The sequence below is a fragment of the Balaenoptera ricei genome, chromosome 8 (genome assembly GCF_028023285.1).
Source record: "Balaenoptera ricei isolate mBalRic1 chromosome 8, mBalRic1.hap2, whole genome shotgun sequence".
NCBI classification, from domain to species: Eukaryota; Metazoa; Chordata; class Mammalia; order Artiodactyla; family Balaenopteridae; genus Balaenoptera; species Balaenoptera ricei.
The window spans coordinates 108,266,477-108,286,098 of record NC_082646.1 but is presented as its reverse complement, the minus strand read 5'-3'; the positions used below and the strand labels follow the sequence as shown (position 1 = coordinate 108,286,098).

Here is a 19,622-nt window from a genome sequence, read left to right as displayed (position 1 = left end):
GGATGAATGTTTGATTGAAAAGGAGGCAAAGAAGCAGAGCCAATGAGTTCAAATGACTCTAGAAGACTGTCATCATAAAGATTAAGGGCAAGACATGGAGAAGGATCCAGTTTTCTCACTACATTTTTAAGCTGGCAGACACTTGAGCATGTTTAAATGCTGATGGGAAGGAGCCAGAGGAGAGGGAACTCACCAGAAGGGATGAGAGCCATGGGGCTGCGCGAGGGGATGGGACTTAGGGCAGGAGCAGGAAGAATCAGTCTCAGACGGAAGGAGGGACACCTCTTCCATGGTATAGGAACGAAAGCTGAGAATTCAGCTGTGCCTGTAGGTTTAGTGGCAGGAAGTCCTACCAAGACCTTTCCATGAATCTTGGTAACGTAAGCAGCAAACCTGGATTTCTCTGAGAAGCTCAGCATATTTGGTGGACATCACTCCATTCACTTTTGCCACTCATGTAAAAAGAAAGCAGATATTTTCTTCATCATTGACTGTACTGACGCACTACAGAGCAAAATAACAAGTTTCCAAAGCAACTCAGTTACAGAGCTGAGACAAGCGATCTCAGTGTTCTCTTTATTGAACATGCTTCCTCCCCAAATTGGGAAACAGTATGGTAAAATGATAATATGGTAAAATAATAGCTGGCACTAGTTGAGTGCTTACTATGTACGGGGCACCGTTCTGGTAATTTATCTGCAATAACTCATTTGATCCCCACATTATGATACATTTTAAGATGAGGAAGCTGAATTCCAGGGAGGTTAAGTAACTTGCCCAAGGTCAACAGGTGGAGGTGGCAAAACTAGGTTTTAAACCCAGGAGTCGGCACTTCCCTGGTGGTCCAGTGGTAAAGAATCCGCCTTCCAAAGCAGGGAACACGAGTTTGATCCCTGGTCGGGGAAGTAAGATCCCACATGCCATGGGGCCACTAATGCCGGGCGCCACGACTCCTGAGCCTGGGCGCCTCAATGAGAAAGCACACGTGCGGCAAACCACAGAGCCTGCGTGCCCTGGAGCCGGCGTGCCAGAACTAGAGAGAGAACCCGCACGCTACAACTAGAGAGAAGCCCACATGCCACAACAAAAGATCCTGCATGCCTCAGTGAAGATCCCGAGTGACACAACTAAGACTCAATGCAGCCATAAAAAAAATAATAATAAAAAAATTAAATAAACCCAGGAGTCTGACTCCAAAATTGATACTTTTTAAAAATTTTATTTTACTGAAGTATAGTTGATTTTCAACGTTGTGTTAATTTCTGCTGTACAGCAAAGTGATTGTTGTACATATATATATTCCTTCTCATATTCCTTTCCATTATGGTTTATTACAGGATACTGAATACAGTTCCTTATGCTATACAGTAGGACCTTGTTGTTTATCCATTCTATGTATAATATTTTGCATCTGTTAATCCTAAACTCCCAATCCATGCCTCCCCAAAACTGATGCTTTTAACCACTCTTCTATACTCCCTCTCTAGCAGAGGGGAAAGAACATATGAGGAATCAATCGGAAGACCTGGTGTCTCTATTACAAACTAACTCTATGTGCTTGGGCATTCACTTAGGTGTCTGAGCATCCGTTTGCTCATCAGTAAAATGAGAATGAGAATGTTTACTTTATGAGGATTTTAAAAGGGTTATGTAATGTTGAAAAGGGGAAATCACTATATACAAGATATTATTGTCATGTTTATCATAAAATCTAATATCCTTGTCTTCTAGTTGGGTCACAATCTAATAGGCTATTGTGGAGACCCTCGGTTCCCATAACCAGTACAGCAGCAGCAGGTTGGCTGATTCTCATCCCATCAGCTTTAACATCCCTGACCAAGTCTCCTTGATGACCAAAAGCACACCTCGGTGCTCCCTTCCTCCTGAATGCACTCACTACTACCTTTGGGAACAGCTGCAGCTTATGCCCTCACTTCTTTGATTTTGTTGCCTGAGGAGTGAATGTTAATAAATAAATAGACTGAATTACAGCTAACAGTGAAGTGCACTCTGGAAGGCCAAGTTCCAGTTTGGTGGTAGAATCCTGGTTCCAGTTTAATGGTGGAATCTGACTATCAGAGCTGGGAGAGAACTTCAAGTTCTTCTTTTAGTGCAACTAACACAACAACCCCTCTCCCAACCCATTTTATAGACTAGGAAAACTGAGGCCAGGTAGGTGAGATGACACAACTAGTTTGGATTGGTAGCAGGGCTTTTTTTTTTTTTACCTTGAAAATGTTTTCTAGTGGGTTTAACACAAACGATTTCACCTTACCAAAATCATATCTGGAAAGTACTTCAAATACTTACATATTTGTTTCATTATGTATACCCTTCCAGAAAGGAGCCAAATCCTAAAATGCCATTACTCATAAATAAACAAAACCTTAAATCAATAATTCAGGCAAAGCCCATTCTTCACATTGCCCTTACTTGGCCATTTCAAGCATTTCTCAGGTAGAAACAGGCCCACATCTTCAGGGGCAGTAAAATCTAATGGTTCAATTCAGACTGCTCTGTACAAAGCTCAGTCTATTATTACTAGTTCATCTCTTAGCTTAGTCTCCGAGTATGAAAGAACTGTACCTACCTCTTAGAGCTGGAGTTGGGGAGAGGGGGGGTCACATGAGATAACGCACTTTTAGCACCTACCTGGCACTCTATAACTTTATGATTTGGGCATAATTCTTTCCTCTCTTAAGGAGATAGCAATTCACTATTCGATGACCTTAGACCACTAGACCTTAGACCACTCCACCTTAGACCACTCTGATGCTACTAAACCAAGGAGAAACCCAGCTGTGACAGGCTGAGAAATGTCCGTCCCCACCCCCATTCCCTTTTAAGACAGTGAGTAGGCCGGAATTCTGGTTGATAAATGAGAGGAGCTGAGAAGGAGCTGAGAGAAGCTGCAGTGATGACTGTTCTGAGAATCTGATCTGCGAGGAGACGAATCTCCACACGTACCATGGAGATGCTTTGGGAAAGAGAGCCGGCCTACCTGACCGAAGGAGGACCAGAGAGAGAAGGGCTGGATGAAAGAAATGCTTAAAGGGAGATGGATTGACTGGAGGTGCCCAAAGAGGAAAAATTGAAACGGGAAACAGAGGCTGAATATTGGGAAATCTTCTGGGCGGTGAGTGCCATTAAAGGAGGCATTGCGTGTCCCGGGGATACAGATTTGGGGCGAAAAGCGGAGTAGGGACAAAGGTGGGCTACTCAAACTGCGGAGACAGAGCCCCCAAGCTGTGGGGGGTACCCGGACGGCCCGAGGGTGACCAGGGCCGGCGAGGACCGGAAGGCGGGGCTCTGGGGGCACTCACAGGGTAGGCGGGGGATTGGGGGGGGAGGTCGGGAGCCGGCAGAGGAGCTAACGCAGCGTTCGCCCCGGGGAAGGTCAGCGACCCCGGGCCGGGGAGCTGAGCGGAGACCCAAGAGGGGCCGCGGTTGCCATGGCGCCGGGCGGGGAGGGGGTGACTCGGGCCCCGCCCCGAGCCCCGCGGGGCTGCCGGCTCCAGATGGTCCCGAGCCTCCCGCGGGAGCCGGCGGCCTGCGGCAGGGGGAGGCTATTGTCCTCCTTCCGCGGCGCCGCAGTCCCGTCGCTCGCGCCCGCGCCCCGCCACCGCCGGCCCCGCGCGCTCCCCGCGCCGCTCGCGCCCCGTGACAGCGCCCGCCTGCAGCCTGCCGTGCGCCCCGCCGCCGCCCGCAACCGCCCCTCGCGGCTGGGCTGCGGGCGCGGCGACGACCGGTGCGCCCCCGCCCGTCGCGCTCCCGGCTGTCCGGCCGGCGCTCCGCACCGAGGTAGGTGCCGGTGCCCGGGCCCGCTTTGTCCCGGCCGGCGGGGCTGTGCGCTTTGTGCGGCCGCGTGCGGGCGGCGGGGTCGGGGTCGGGGTCGGGGTCGGGGCCGGGGCCGGCCAGGGGAGCAGGGGTGGGAAGACGCGGCTCCTGGCGCTCGCTCCCGCTGGGTCCCGGGGACAGGATGGAGAGTCAAGTGCCAGCCACCCAGGTACCCGTGTGCGAGCAGCGGGGATCGAGGCTTGCGGGACGCGGGCCTTTCCGGAGACCAGAGAAGAGTCTGGAAGAGTTGGGGCTGACAGACGCGTTAAGGGATCGGGTCGCTGGGCTCTGAGCGTGTCTGACAGCGCCAGCTGTTCGCATCGCGGAGGCGGGCCGGCCGGCGCCGGTCCAAGTGCTGCGGACACGCTTGGCTGTCTCTGCCCCGCAGCTGTGAGCGCCCGACTCCCTCTCGGGAGCTGGCTGGGGGCTCCCTCTGGAGCCGGTGGGCTTCTCCTCGCCTCTTTGGTAGCTAGCTGCATGCTCTCCTTTTATGCTCCCTCACAGTGTGTGTGAGAGAGGGACATGGTTGGCTGTGGTGACCGGAACACTGGCAGAGGAAGAAGGGAGAATGAAGCCCCTGCGGGTGGCGGGGAAGAGGCAGCGTAAGGTGTCCCTGTGGCCGAGATATGCAGAGGGCTTGGAGTCCGCGGGCACAGAACTAGTGGGCAAGGCCTCCTCCTGAGCGGTTCCAACTCCAGCACCACAATCGGCATTTACCATCCACTGTGGCTCAGAACGACTTTACCCCTCTAACCTCGTGGCATTACATGCTTGTCTGATCTGCAGGCTTGCCCCTGTCCTAACCTGGTACATGCTGTCTCCGTGGGTTGTTTCTCAGCTGCCCTCCTCCCCTCCGAGAGCAGCCACAATTCCGGCGCTGGAGAGCTGGTCGGTTCAGGCACCGGCACGGTGTCTACAAACCAGTTTCCCTTGAAGGTGAAGGGGGCAGAGTGAATTCCAAATACGTGACTTAGCTTGAGGTGCTGGGCAACCTCTTGGCATATTCAGAAGAGCAAGGGATAAGGGAGAAAAAAGCTAATAGGGATCTTAGATTTGTCCCTTAGAGAAACTGATGTAACCCATCGGTTACAGACTTGGGGGAGGGACGTAGCAAGGGAGTGGAAATTAATCTGAATAATTCTGCCCTGAGTGGAGGATTCTAAAGGAGAAGATCAAACAAAAATCCAGTCCCACTCTTCAGCCTAGTTCCTAAGTTCCTTGGAGGAGAGTTCCTGGTGCTTTATCAGGAATACAGCCTTGAGGGAAATGGTTGGGGTTTCGTCTCTCGGTTCTCTGGTTGCCCTGCGTGCATTTCCTTTTGCTGTCCTAGGAGCCCCGAGTTTGTTTGTGATTTCTTTTTCCTTTTATCTCTCTGCTGGTCCACTCATACTTTGAGTCAAATAAGATTTTTACTTTGCCAAAGTCCCCATTCCTTCTCATCTGTTATTCATCCCGCTGTCATTTGTTCAACTCCACCTCCCAGCAGCGTCTCCAGCCATATCGTCGTCCTTCCGCACATCTGCGATTCGCCTGTGTCCAGCCATCAGCTCTATTTGTCTCATTAGATCTAGAGCCCACTCCATCTTCATTTTCCTCTCTCATTGCCTGAGGCTTCTGGTTCTTTGTGGGTCTTGGGGTTTCTGAGGGGAAGTTGTATCTGAGTTTAGCATGGGAGAGAGCCTAAACAGACCCAGGGGCTAACCTCAGGTCACACTCACCCCTGAAACTTTGTGTCTTCTCTGTCCTCATAGCTTCTCTAACTAATTCTAACTGCTCCTCATCTTTGAACAACAGTGGCCCTCAAGGTGTGGCCTCCAGACCAGTAGCTTTAGTATCATCTGGGAACAGTTTAGAAATGCAAATTCCCAGGCCCCACCCCAGATCTCCTGAATCAGAAGCTCTGGGGAGCAGGGCCCAGTGGTCTATGTTTTAATAGCCCTCCAGGTAATTACGATTCATGCAAGGTTGAGAATCCCTGATCCTGTACTATAGAGCTCAACACTGACGGTACTCCAGATGAGAAGCAGAGGGTCTTCTCTGATGCCATTTTCATTCTTTCCTTGTGTTTTTTTCTCTAAACCTAAAAAAGACATGAATTTGATGGGAAAAAAAAAAAGAATTATGGCCCATTCATTCAATGTCTCTTTTTTAAATGTTCTTTTTTTTTCTTTTTTAAAAAATTTTTATTGGAGCATAGTTGATTTACAATGTGTTAGTTTCTGCTGTACAGCAAAGTGAATCAGTTATACATATACATATCTCCACTCTTTTTTAGATTCCTTTCCCGTATAGGTCATTACAGAGTATTGAGTACAGTTCCCTGTGCTATACAATAGGTCTCTATTAGTTCATTCAATATCTCTTTATTGAATACCTATTGTACTGGGAAAACACCAACATGAGTAAGATGCAGCCCTTGTCCTCAATGGGTTAAAAGTGGAGCAGGCAGAGAGACACATAAACAACTGACTGTAATACAATGTGATAAGTGTAATAATAGCTGCATGCTGAAGTGCTGTGGGAGCACAGAGGAGGGAATGATCAACTGTCTCTGAGGGAGGGAAAGAATTAATCAGGAGGAGGATGTGGCGAGAGAAGGAATTAGGGTACAAGACAGACTCTAGCCTGGGGGGATAGGATTTCTAGCTTTACAGGCCAGCGAAAGGGAGGAAAGGGGAAGGGGGCAGCTGCCCTTGAGGGTCAGCACTAGGCTGAGCAGAATCTGCATCCAGCAGCGCTTGGGCATATAATCTAGCAGGACCCCAAGCTTGCAGCTGGTGGGAGTTGGCTTTATCATAGCATGAACAATGTAAGCTACTTGGGCCTGGCCTCCAGGTCAGTGGCTAAGAATAAGGCATTGGTGAAACTGTAATCTGGATTAGCTGCTGTACCATCCTATCGCCAGAGTCCAGGAATCCATGGAGAAGAATCAGGTTGATGATTCCCCAGCACAGAGTTGAGTTAGGGGGTCGTGGGGCTGGGGCACAGGCTGACTAAGGAAATGAGCATGGAGACCCAAATCATAAGCGAGGAATGATAAATCAGAGAAAAGAAACCAGGGTGGGATCTATGTAGAGAAACTCAACCAGAAAACTACAGGACTCTGGACATGGCAGCAGGGAACACAGAACACAGCACATTGTCCAAAAGGCCAGGGGTCTGCAGAGCCCAAATGCTTGAAAACCAAAACTCAGAGGCTCTCAGAGCCACTGTGCTGAAGGACACCAGAAAGCATCACTCACTATGGGAATAAACTCCTTGGAGTTCCAACATGGTGGCCCCATGGGGTCCTGTGACCTAAGGCAAGGGTCCCCAACCCCCGGGCCGTGGACCGGTATGGGTCTGTGGCCTGTTAGGAACCGGGCCGCACAGCAGGAGTGAGCAGCGGGTGAGTGAGTGAAGCTTCATCTGCCGCTCCCCATCGCTCCCCATCGCTTGCATTACCACCTGAACCATCCTCCCCGCACCACCACCGTCCATGGAAAAATTGTCTTCCACGAAACCAGTCCCTGGGGCCAAAAAAGTTGGGGACCACTGATCTAAGGACACCAGTGCCATCTTGGTTCCTTATCTATATGATGGGAGGCATCTTGGAAACTCAGGATGAAAAGCATGTATGTCTCAAATTGGATGTAGCCAGGGGACCATTTTATTTGGGAGAAGGGGAGGTTCCAGCTTCATATTTTCTCCCCCAGGTTATAGGAGAGGTTGTAACACCCAGACCTCCCTGAGAGGTCTGGATCCCATGCCTCGGTCCCAATAGGATCCGTCAGGAGGACAAAGTTGGATCACCAAAAAGAAGCCAAAGCGGTACATGTTTAGGTTTTGTACAGCTTCCAGAGGTCCTGGGGACACACAGCAGTTTGGAGATGGGTCTGACAGTCTGCTTCTTTAAGTTTCTGCTCGTTGTGGAGTACAAAGATATAAAACAAGGTGTGAAAACCTCAGAGGCCTTCAGGGGCCAAGCAGGTAACAAAAATGTGTGACAAGGCTGGGAAGGAGCCAACAGGGAATGGTGGGGCCTGTAGAGAAGTGGAAAGCGCAAGCCCACCTAAAAGAATCCCAAATTAGTTCTTTTATAACAACTCATTGGCCATACCCCTGGGGGCTGGCTTTAGTAGGTTTGTGACTCCTGATAAAAGGAAAAAGGGTCACAGAATAGAAGGCGGGACATTGTATGTAGGGTTTTTTGTGGAGAGCTCTGTGCAGGGAGAGTGGGAGTGCTAGAAATGTGCATCCCAGAGCTAAGTGTGAGCATGGCTGCTGTGGAAGAAGCCCTAATCTGAGGGGCCCAGAGAAATGGAATTTGAATTGGTCCCAGGGCTTAGGCTGCTTCCCTGTCCAGTGGCTGAGAGTATTCGGGGACTCTAGTTCAAGTCACACCTTGCCTACAGCACTCTTTGCTCAGGATGACTTGACTCTGCCCTCGAATTTATTTTTATATAAATATTTACAGAGCAAATTCAAAGAATCTGCTGGGGATTAGGGAAAATGATGGATTTTAAATGAGACAGGAGTCCTCGGCCTAGTAAAAATGAAGCTCTCTTTCCTATTACAGGGAATGAAAAGCCCAAATCTAGGAACCTGAGACCTTAACTCCCAGGGAAATGCTTGTGTGTGTTTTCTTTTTGGGAGAAAGGGGAGGGGTAGACAGTCCTGGCCTTCTCGTGGGGCAGGTTCCGCTTCATGAAACCACTTAATGACAGAAGCCAAGTTCTGCCCTGTGCACCCATGGGAACACATCTCGCTAACCACCCACAACTCACCACCCATTCTTTCTTCCTTCCCCCACACCACACAAGAGGTACCATACCTTCTTTCTAGAGCCAGAGACTGCCAAGGTCATAACCCCAACCCTAGGAGGGTGCTAAGGATGAAAATGTCTTTGTATTTGAGAGGCACTAGGAAAATGAGAAATGCAGAATTTGGGGTTCAGTTACAGAGTCAGCCCCCTCCATTCTCTTGAATGGCTGCTGAATTACTCGAGAACTTTGGATAGTAGAGGTTTAAAAAAAAAAAAAATCCCTAGAAGCTAATCTGAAAACTCATTTGTTAGTTTGGAGAAGGACAGGGTTTGTTTGTGTAAAATAGAGTCGTGAATTGTGCTGGCGAGCATACATGGTCCCAGTTTCCCCAGCCTGGGCCCTAGAAGGGAGCTCTGAAGGGCTCCAGGAAGTTCAAGGAACATGTAAATGTTATGATTAAGAGCTTGTCCTCCAGAGTCAAAAAGAATCTCGCTTCAAAACCCAGCTCTGCACCTTCCAGCTGCCTCCCAGTGACCTTGAACCGTGATTTAACTTTCATGGAGCAACTTCGTCATCTATGAAATGGGGATGATAATGGACCCTTGCCCCACAGAGGGTTGCGATGAGGTGATGCATGTAAATGGCGAGGACACATATCACAGCTGATGTTCATTGAGCACCTATTAAGTATTCTCTGTCACAAGTAAAAGGAAAAAAAGGGGAGATAACCATACTGTGTCCTCCTTTGAACTCCTGGGCTCTTTATCCATACTTACTAGCAAGTGCATCAGTCTTCCTGGTGTATCATAGATGCATCTTGGCCTGAGAGCAGGATGTGGGTCTTTTCACCTCAAATCACTTATAGCAGCAGTCCCCAACCTTTTGGTTTCATGGGGGTGGGGGGGACGGTGGTAATGCCAGCGATGAGGAGTGATGGGGAGCTGCAGGTGATGCTTCGCTCGCTCACCCGCCACTCACCTCCTGCTCTGCAGCCTGGTTCCTATCGGGCCGTGGACCCATACCGGTCCGCGGCCCAGGGGGTGGGGATCCCTGGCTTACAGGGTATAGGAGGCCATCTCGGGGGTGGGGCGGGGGGCACTCAGAACGGTTTGTGGAACCAGGAATGAAAGAACTCCGGTTTATACTCACTATTGCCCAAGGGGTCCCAGGCCTGCTTCCCTGCATTGCCCTGGTGTACACACTGCTGTCCTGAGCCACGCTGAGGGCCATCGCCACCTTCGGCCCCCTGCCCACTGTCCCTCTCTGGCCTGAGGCTCTGGAGACCATCTCCACTATGTCGCTCTGAGACACTGCTGCCTTCCAGCCTCTCTCCACGTGTGTCTGTTGTGTTCCTGTCTCTCTGCTTCTCCACCATGGCTTCCTCTCTCCCACTGGGGGATGATTTCCATTGGTGAAAACAACGACCGCAACCTTTGGCCGTCAGGAGAGCAGAGCAGATCTAGGGCAGGAAGAGAGGAGGACACGGTGAGTGTTGGACTCAGCGGCTTTGAGATGCGTCTCACCAGCCACATTCCCCCTTGCAGGAGCAGGAGGCCATCCACCACCATGAGCAGCACCCTGTCACCCACAGACTTTGACAGCTTGGAGATCCAGGGCCAGTACAGTGACATCAACAACCGCTGGGACCTGCCCGACTCGGACTGGGACAATGACAGCAGCTCAGCCCGCCTCTTTGAGAGGTCTCGAATTAAGGCCCTGGCAGGTGAGGTCAGGGGAGGGCCGGGGGAGATGCTGAGAATGCTGGGATGGGAAGCTTGTCATGAAGAGTCCTTCAACTTCATGGGAAGACCGACTCTCTTTCTAAGCTGCTGCACTAGAGCGGGAAACCCAGATCACCCTACCAAGCCCCTGGTCCCCAACTCCAGCCTCAAGAACAAACCGCGCACAATCCATACCATGCCCAGCTTCCTTCCCCACAAGCAGGGAGAAGCCGTGCTGAGCCTGGGACTCAGCTGTGTTCCCCTCTGCGCTCAGCTGACTTCCCGGCCTCTATCCCTGAGTCATGTTCCTTAATTCTTTTGCGCTCTTAGTCTTGCTGTTCTGTTTCCACCCACCTCTCCCTTACCTTTCATCCTCTTGTCTCTTCCTTGATTTCCACTGTCATCTCTCACACCTGTTCTCCCTCCTAGTCCAGTAGCCTCTCCTCTCCCTCCCCACCTGTTCCTTCCACCTGCCGCCTGTTCCTCCCTCTATTTCATCTACTGGTTCCCTGAAACAGGTTCCCTCTGCCTGCCTCTGGTTTCTGCAGCCGCCCATTCTCCCGCCTGCCTCAGCCCCTGCCCTCCCCTATGGCCTCGGTTCTCTCCTTCAGCCCCTGTGAGCACAAGCAAACCCGTTCGACGGGCCTCCCTGCGTTCTGGGGAGGAGTTGTCATGGCAACAAGAGTGCGGCTGCCACCTGACACCACCGGCTGCGGCTGTCGTGGGGCTGAGTCACCCACACACCCCAAGGCCACCCACCCTTTTGGCTTCCCTCCTCCATGCCACCCTTGTCTTTTCCACTGACCTGCTGGCCTCCCAGCCCAGTGCAGTGGGAGAGGTCACAGCTCCTCCTTCCTGAGAGGTGGTGCTCCCAGCATGGGTGGGGTGGCCTCCTATAAGAAGGGAGACACTGAGGGGGGTGGTTCCCAAACTTGGCTGCACTTTTTACAGGATCACCCATGGATGTTTTCACAAATATAGGTTCTCAAACCCCTTTCTGGGCACACCGAATTAGAATCTTTGGACTTAAGGTCCAGGAATCGGAATTTTTAAGCTCTCCAGGTAATTCTTTTCCGCCAGCCCAACACCATTCTGAGGATCCCCATGTGGTAGCCATTGCTTCTGGGGATCCCTTATCACTTTCTGCTGGGCCTCCCTGTCCTTCTGGTCAGGTCTACACGCTGGCTTGTGAAATACTCATACTGCTGTTTCTATAGATGAGAGGAGGCAGAAGACATGGGTTATGGAGAATCTCACCTCTTTGGGGGAAAGTTTCCCTGGTACCCTGATTTTGGATAAGAGTAGCCTCTAGAATGGTCATGATGTCTGTGTGCACACGACACGTGATACCCAGGACGGTTGCAATGTTTGTGCATGCGACATATGCCACCTCATGCTGTCCATAGGTGTTTATCTCCACCACTAAATGGGGCTCTCCTGTGGAGGTGTCACTGTGTGGGCTTTGCCTAGCACTGCGCCTCGCACCGGTAGGTGCCAAATAAATACTGAATGAAGGAAGATGGGAGAAGGGCAAGAGTAGCTTGTAAGTGACAAGGGCTGAAGCCCATAGAAAGGTAGGAAGGAAATCGGGTAGATGTGCCCGGCAGTGGGTGTACTGGGGGCCTGGGATGGCCTGGCCAAGGAGGGCCTGATGGGCCCCATGGCAGGGAAGGAGCTGGTACTGGAGGTGAGGATGACAAACAAGAGAGGAAGATAACAACACCTATCTCACAAATAAAGGAATGTAAGCAAACACCTAGCACAGTGCCTGGCTAGTACTACTGAGCTGGCTTTGCCCCTTCAAGGATTTCTCTTTCTCTGCTCCCTGAGCTGGGGCTCAAAGCCCACATCCTGAAGGGGGGACCTCCCAGAGTCACAGAGAGGGGACATCCTCAACACACCTGCAGACCTTGGGAAAGCAGGACTTTGCTTCGGGGGCCTCTCCCTCGGGTCTTGCGTACTCGGAGGCAACTGGGGGCCAGACGGGCAGGTCTCTAAGGCGCTGGCAGTTCCCTCCTGCGGCCCGCGGGGCCTGGCCCTGCCCCAGCCGGAAAGCTCCGCCTCCCACCCCTCCCCCGTCACTGTCCGACCTGTTTGTCTGGAGCTGCCTCCGTCTCCTCTCGCCGCAGCCAGGTGTGTTCTGCCGACGGGTCCCGGAGCTCGGGGCTCAGACATCCCGTGACCCCTTTTTCCTACTCCTCGAAACTTCCACCGTCCTTGAGGCACACCCCCTGCCACCCGGGGACCCCAGGCTCGCGGGATCCCAGGCTCGAGGGGGAGCGGACCCTCGGCGCCCCGCCCCGGCGCGGGCAGAGCATGGACTCTGGGCCCCGGGAGAGTGAGAGGCAGCAGCAGCATGAACGGGCACGAAGTGAGCAGGGCGCACGGGCACGGCCTGAACGGGGCCGGCGAGTTTTACTACGAGGCTGTGGAAGAGTCTCAGAACCCCGGGGGCCTCCCGCTCTCGCCGGCTGCCTTCATCAGCCCGGCTCAGCGCGCCAGCGTGCTGGAGGGACGCTTCAAGCAGCTTCAAGGTGGGCTCCGGGGGGCGAGCGGAGGGCAGCCGCGTGGAGAGGGGGTCCCGCGGAGCGAGGGGCCGGGGGGGGGGGGCGTGGGAGAGGAGCCGGAGCCAGGAACCCGGGGTCGGGGGGAGCATTTTCTGTGACTCAGACGTTTGTGTTGGGAGACAAAGTGCAGGGGGAGTAATTACAAGTGGCCGGAAAACACGGGGATGCTGACAGAATCGGGAAAGGCTTGGACCCGCTGGAGGGGCGGTGAGAGCGAGAGCGGGTGTGACGGTGGCGGCGGCGGGGCCCCGCTGGGCGTGTGCCCTCGAAGGCGAGGAGCGAGCGTGGTTCGCTGAGGCTTTCCGGCCTTTGGGAGGAAACGCCCGCTGGGGTGGTCAGGGAAGGAGACAGGGAGAGTGAGCCAGTAGGCGAGGGACCTAGGGCGTGTCTGTGCTGCCCTGGGTTTCTGAGTGGGTGTCTTAAGTGTGTGTGGAAACCAGGGAGAGTGTCAAAGGGAGCTGGTGCAGACAGGCTCAGGTATATGTCTGAGCAGGCTGTGTTCACCCTGGCGGCCATACTCCAGTGTATCTCTGGGAGCCACTGTGTCTTGTGTGTCTGTGGACGCCTTGTAAAGTTACACTTTGTCCCTGGCGCTTGGCTTTGCACATTTTTCTCCTAGCTGCCCCCGTTTCCACGTCTTCCCCTTTCATGCTACCTGTGCGCCAAAATGGCCTCACCCCCGTGTGCCTGGCATCAGGGCAGACTCTATGGATCCAGTAATGGCTGATGTTCCGGGCGGTCCCCGGCTCGGGCAGGGCCTGTGGACCCTGAGAGAAGGCCCACAGAGCATCAGGATAAATGAGCATTTGTTAGGACCCCAAGGTTGTCCCAGGTACGGAGTTGGAGGTAAGAAAGACAGAAATAGACATGGGTGTGTCGCTATGTTTTATGGGTGAGGTGCGTAGGAATGTGAGATTAAGGGGTGAGTCTTTTCGGTTTCTGAGATGCTGGTGCTGAGATGGAAGGACAAGTGACTCTTCAGGCCCTGGCCATTTGCACTGGGTCCTTGCACTGGGCTCCTCTGGGGAGAACTGGCGGAAATCCTAGTGGCCGGAGCAGCTTCCGATGGCCTGAGCCTCTTCCCTCACGTTGTCATTTATAATATTTTTAATTCTTATTTTTCTGTGAAATGTAACAGCATCCCCTCATCAGCAGCTCCCCCTGTGGACCAGGCAACAGGCATCTCCTCACTTTTTTTGAGATTGGTGCTAAGCTCTGCCTGGCTTCTTCCTGCCCCCACCCCGTGTTTCTTGGGCTCACTGTTTTCCCTGTTTCCTACTTTCACGATGATGTTTTCCCTCTTGGCATTGGAATATTGGTGTCCTGGGACAGGATCCCCTTGCAACCAATTGAATGAACCCAGAAGTTCAGACAGAGGAACCTGTCTTCTCTTTAAATTATCCCAGGAGAGCAAGCTGACTCAGGAGGCCTGCAGCCTCTATTATGTCACATCCTTCTAATGACCACTTGGAACAGCGGCTGCTGTAATTTAAGTCCACACCCTCTCCTTTGTCCACCACCAAAAGGGAACAGCCATACCTCCTGCTGGACTGACCTGAGAAACTCTTACTCTTTCCTTCGGGTTAGATCATGCCTGTAAACAGTAACTCATCGAGGAGCCACTTCGTGCCGCATCTTACACACGTTGTCTCAGTCAACACAATGACTTGCTGAAAGAGAAAGTAATGTGCCCATTTTACAGATGAGGAAAGTGAGGCCCTGATGGGTGAAGCAACAGCGTTTCACCACTGTTAAATGACAGAGCCCTGATCCCAGACCTTCGCTGCATGTCCCCTGCTTCTAATTTCTTTCATCCTTTCTTCTCAAAGCCTGTTTTTCGTCTCTTATTTTTGTTCTTCACCTTGCTTATGAACTCATTCCAGTTTCTGTATTTCCCGGCTTTTTAAGCTATGGGTTTTCCTCCCGGCCGTCTTCCTGCCCTTCCTCCTCCCCAGACCTCACTTCCCCAACCCCACCAACTGGTGTTTAGAAACAGGTGCACGGTACTTGAAGGGCAGAAATGACCCCATGTTGCTGCCACAGATGAACGAGAAGCTGTGCAGAAGAAAACCTTCACCAAGTGGGTCAACTCTCACCTGGCCCGGGTGACATGCCGGGTGGGAGACCTGTACAGCGACCTCCGGGATGGACGTAACCTCCTGAGGCTCCTCGAGGTGCTCTCGGGAGAGACACTGGTGAGCTGTGGTCACCAGGGAGGAGGCAGCCTGAGAGACAGTGGTCAAGGGGACAAGCTGTGGGAGTGGCCCTGAACGAGAAGAGTGACACCACAGAGCAGAAAACAGTGGCCGCCCTCTGCTCAGAGGATGGTTTCATTTTGAGAGGCTTTGCTGCGTGAATTAAACCAGGAGCATTGCTTCGTGGAGACAGGAACAGTGGCCCCATTGAAAACATTTTTTTCCCACCCACTCTGGGTGTCGTTAATTCCCTTGGGAATCTTAATCTGCCCCAAGCCTCATCTGCAACTCAGCTTTAGCTCCCTGGGGCGGTCCCTGTGTTCCTGAGGGAGGTCATGGGGAAGGTGTAGGAAGCAGGGCCCCAGGAAAGCTAGGAGGGAAGGAGGAGGTGGCCCACTGTCCCATGGCTTTGTGTCCCCGGTCCCTCGACAGCCAAAGCCCACAAAGGGCCGCATGCGGATCCACTGCCTGGAGAACGTGGACAAGGCGCTGCAGTTCCTGAAGGAGCAAAAAGTGCACCTGGAAAATGTGGGCTCGCATGACATTGTGGACGGGAACCACCGCCTGACCCTCGGGCTGGTGTGGACCATCATTCTTCGATTCCAGGTACCCCGCACGGTGTTGCTCGGTGGGTGCCCTGCACACCAGTGCTACAGCCCCAAAGGTCACTGCACACACGGGGGGCCTAGAACCTCATACGCCAAATCAGGGGACGCTCCTCATTAAACAGGGTGGAGGCCAGCGTGGGTGTTGTCAGACTTCTGTGGCAAATTCCCTGTGGCCTGGGCTGTGTACTGGTCACGGGCTATAGGACCACATGTCGCTGCACAAGGGACTGGAAATTTTACAGACTGGTCCTTCACCACGGAGAGCTTTAGAGCTACATTTGGGGTCTGGTCACCAGCCCACTCCGCTGCCTCAAACTCTGCTCACCTCCCTCAAAAGAGGACAGCCGCCCTGCTCCTTCTTATGCTCTGAGCAAAGCCAGTCCAGTGTCCTAATGCCATCACAGCTCTCCTGATTCCCCTGCCTCCTCCCCAGGTGTAACCTCCCCTGCTCCTTCCAGCCCTAAGCAGAGCTCTGTCAGCTTCACCTTTGAAACCCAGCTCTCAGGAAATGTTCACTCCACCACCTGCAGTTCCCCCACCTGCAGGAACCTGCATTCTTCGCTTCGAGGCACTTCCACTCTTCCGAGTTCCCACCCCATTCTGCTGCCTCAAATCCCTTTGACCTGAAGTTCTGCGGTCACTAACCCAGGAGGAAAGGTCCCCAGGCTCTGTCCTTGGACCCTAATCCAGGAATCTAAGGAGCAGTTTCCTGCCGTGTATCTCTGAGCATCTCTGATAATTCCAGGAGCCCCTGTTCAGGGAGTGAGGGCCTCCCTTCCTCCCTTCCTTCCTTCCTTCCTTCCTTCTTAGATCCAAGACATAAGTGTGGAAACAGAAGACAATAAGGAGAAGAAGTCAGCCAAGGATGCCCTGCTGCTGTGGTGCCAGATGAAGACCGCGGGGTGAGGCTGCCCAGGCAGCGTGGCCTTGGAGGGTTGGATGCACCAAGGCTGTGCAGTAAAGGAAGGATGGGGGCCAGGAACCACAAGCTGGGGGTCCGTCCTCGAGGCACAGACCAGGGTGGCCCTCCTCACTGTCTATCCTGGCCTCTGTTTACAGGTACCCCAATGTCAACGTGCACAACTTCACCACCAGCTGGAGAGATGGGCTGGCCTTCAACGCCATTGTACATAAACACCGGTGAGAAGACGGGGGTTCGAGAGCTTGTCCGAGTTACTGGATGGGTTGATGACCCATGGGCCCAGGCACACATAGACAAAGCAGTGAGATGAGATGAGCTACATGGCAGTTACAAGAAAGGAACATTCGGAGAAGAACCAGGATGTCGGGGTGCCTACTGCATGGAGGGCTTGCGATGGGAGCCCTGGGGCGGGGAGGGTTGGGGACTTAGGGAGAAAGATAGGGGTGGTTTACTTTTCCTCTTCAGAATCTCACATGCCCTTGATACCTTCTATATTCCCTCCCCACCTAGGCCAGACCTGCTGGATTTTGAGTCCCTGAAGAAGTGTAATGCACATTACAATCTGCAGAACGCTTTCAATCTGGCTGAGAAGGAGCTGGGACTTACGAAGCTGCTGGATCCTGAAGGTGGGGCAGAGAGGCTGTGGGTTAGAGACAGAAGGTGGATGAGTGGGTGCCGGGGGCTGAGGGCGGCGAGAACGGGAAGGAACTGCAGATGGTTCAGATGGCTACGGGGTTTCTTTGGGAAGTGACGGAAATGTTCTGGATTTAGATCGTGGTGACGGTTGCACAATCTTGTGAATATACTAAAAACCGTGGAATAGTATACTTTAAAAGGGTGAATTTTATGGCATGAAAAGTATATCTGAATATAGGAAGAAAGGCAGTCCCGTGGCAGAAGGAGCCCTGGGGTATGGTTCTATCCCAGCCCCTCCACGGAGCAGCTCTGTGACATAGAGCCAGTCGCTTGGCCTCTCCGTGGCTCAGTTTCCTCATCTCTAAAATGAGAAGATTGGTCTCCGTGGTCTCTAAGGGCCCTTCTAATTCCAAAACTCTAGGGTTCTAAATTAAGCTCCGTGACCTTGAGGTCTCACAAAGCACTGGCCTTATGGTCAGTTGACCCTACCCATTGGCCCCTGTGGTTCTGATCTAACGCTGATGAGACTGGGAATGGCCACTGAGCTCTTGTTTTGTACCTGGCACTACACTTGACGTGCTCTAATTAATTTAATCCTCACAACACCCCCTTTGAAATCAATATCATGCTCCGTTTATGGAAGAGAAGACAGGGGCCTATAAAGGTTGAGTGACTTCCCCAAGGTCATACGGCTGGTGGAGCTGAGATTCAAATGCAGGCAGCCTGGCTGCAGAGCCTGTTTCCTCAGTCACCTCTCTGGGAGAGCGGAGAGCAGTCAGCAGTCTTGGTGCAGCCAGAAAAGGGAAGGACAGAAGGGCCGAGTGACTTCCTTGCTGGAAATGCTTCTTCTGAAGCTCCTTGGGCAGATTTCGGACTTGGTTACTTTCTCCCTGTCTTCCATCCCACCTGTAGTCCCTTTTCCTGTGCCTTCTTAGTCCAGAATGACAAACATCAGCTAACTAGTGATCGAAGCAGGCCAAGTACAATGCTCCTTGGAGAGCGTTTGAGAAGCACGGCTATGATAAAGAATATTTAAGTAAAGCCTCGTATCCCACAACTTTCTGAGATGATTTCCATGGTTCCCGCCTGCCTGTGGGAGGTCAGAGGGGGTCAGGAGGGCTTCTGGTCTAATAGTCTTCCCTGTAGGTAGGATACAAGCTGGCCCAATTAAGAGAACCAATTAAGAGATTTCAAGTCATAGTCAGCCTTGGTGTCCTCGTGGTAGGAGTTAATTTGGCTTGAAGGACACTCATCTCCTGGGCCCACAGCTGAACTTTGGGACTGAGGTAAGAAATAGCCATGACTGTGCCCCAAGATGGCCCTGAGAACTGGCCTCTGTCCCTGCTTCCAGGGCGCCCTGGGCCCATCCCTCTGAACATCCTGGGTTCAGGAGGCCTCGTTCATACCTTCTGTCTTGCTGCCTCTGAATTGGATGACTTCTTGGCCATCTTTCCAGCCCATAAGTCCACAATCCATCCCCCAATGGGAATGCTATTTCTTTTCTTGTCTCTCTTTCTCCAAACAACTAATTTTACACTGGGTAAAAGCCTCTTTGGGCTTCTGGATTTTAAACTCCGCTTGTTTCTAGGAAGAGGGGGAATAGAAAGGTTAGCTTTTCATGCCCTTTTAGTCCAAATAGTTTATTTGTCATTTTACTCTGAAGGGAGCTGGAAAGATATCAGCCTGGGAGGGCTAGGAGGCTCCTAGGATTGGAGTAAGTGATTCGAGTTGTGGGCATACTTCTGGGAAGCAGGTTTCTAATCTCGGCCTGATCTGAGTGGTCCTTTTTCTCAGACGTGAATGTGGACCAACCAGATGAGAAATCAATTATTACCTACGTGGCTACTTACTACCACTATTTCTCCAAGATGAAGGCCCTGGCCGTGGAAGGCAAAAGAATTGGCAAGGTACTCTCCAGCATGGGGGTGGTAGGCATAAAGACCAGAGGAGGCCTGGCCTAGGGGTCCTACTCCCCTAAAGCAGGAGCAGGGGAGGACTGGGCCAGGGAACCCACAGCACGGTTTCACAGGTGCTGGACCACGCCATGGAGGCCGAGCGCCTGGTGGAGAAGTATGAGTCCCTGGCCTCAGAGCTGCTGCAGTGGATTGAGCAAACGATCGTGACCCTCAATGACCGGCAGCTGGCCAACTCCCTGAGTGGTGTCCAGAACCAGCTCCAGTCCTTCAATTCCTACCGCACTGTGGAGAAGCCACCCAAGTAGGTGTCCCTGAGCCACACCCTGCCACGGCCTGCCTGCCCCAAGCTGTGCTCACACAGCAGGAAGCCTAAATGAGGGGAGCCTTTTGGGAGGGAGATGCGGCAGCACATAAATGCAGTGGAGGCTCATTTCCCCCAGCTCAGAGCCCCAGAAGCAGTTCCAAAGTAAAAAAA

At 52.6% G+C, this 19,622-nt stretch overlaps 1 protein-coding gene and 1 long non-coding RNA gene across 5 annotated transcripts in view; one reads left to right on the top strand and one right to left on the bottom strand.

Moving 5' to 3' along the window:
- Window positions 1–3,737: 3,737 nt before the first annotated feature.
- SPTBN2 (spectrin beta, non-erythrocytic 2) overlaps window positions 3,738–19,622 on the top strand; it is a 37,598-nt gene continuing 21,713 nt past the window's right edge. For 2 of the 4 annotated variants that reach the window (XM_059932101.1, XM_059932103.1), the window contains exons 1-9: window positions 3,738–3,801; window positions 10,127–10,305; window positions 14,914–15,065; window positions 15,498–15,671; window positions 16,484–16,575; window positions 16,733–16,813; window positions 17,106–17,221; window positions 19,026–19,138; window positions 19,261–19,448. In XM_059932101.1, the coding sequence (XP_059788084.1) occupies window positions 10,149–10,305; window positions 14,914–15,065; window positions 15,498–15,671; window positions 16,484–16,575; window positions 16,733–16,813; window positions 17,106–17,221; window positions 19,026–19,138; window positions 19,261–19,448 (1,073 nt within the window). In that variant the 5' untranslated portion in view covers window positions 3,738–3,801; window positions 10,127–10,148. Of the gene's footprint in view, window positions 3,802–10,126; window positions 10,306–12,391; window positions 12,838–14,913; window positions 15,066–15,497; window positions 15,672–16,483; window positions 16,576–16,732; window positions 16,814–17,105; window positions 17,222–19,025; window positions 19,139–19,260; window positions 19,449–19,622 lie in introns of those variants that run through there. The other 2 variants (XM_059932102.1, XM_059932100.1) reach the window with 2 other exon arrangements.
- Window positions 3,855–10,754, bottom strand: LOC132371018 (uncharacterized). Its single transcript, XR_009504732.1, has 3 exons — window positions 10,669–10,754; window positions 9,732–10,041; window positions 3,855–5,917 (listed from the first exon to the last, which is right to left on the bottom strand). It is a non-coding gene; the product is annotated as an uncharacterized LOC132371018 (long non-coding RNA).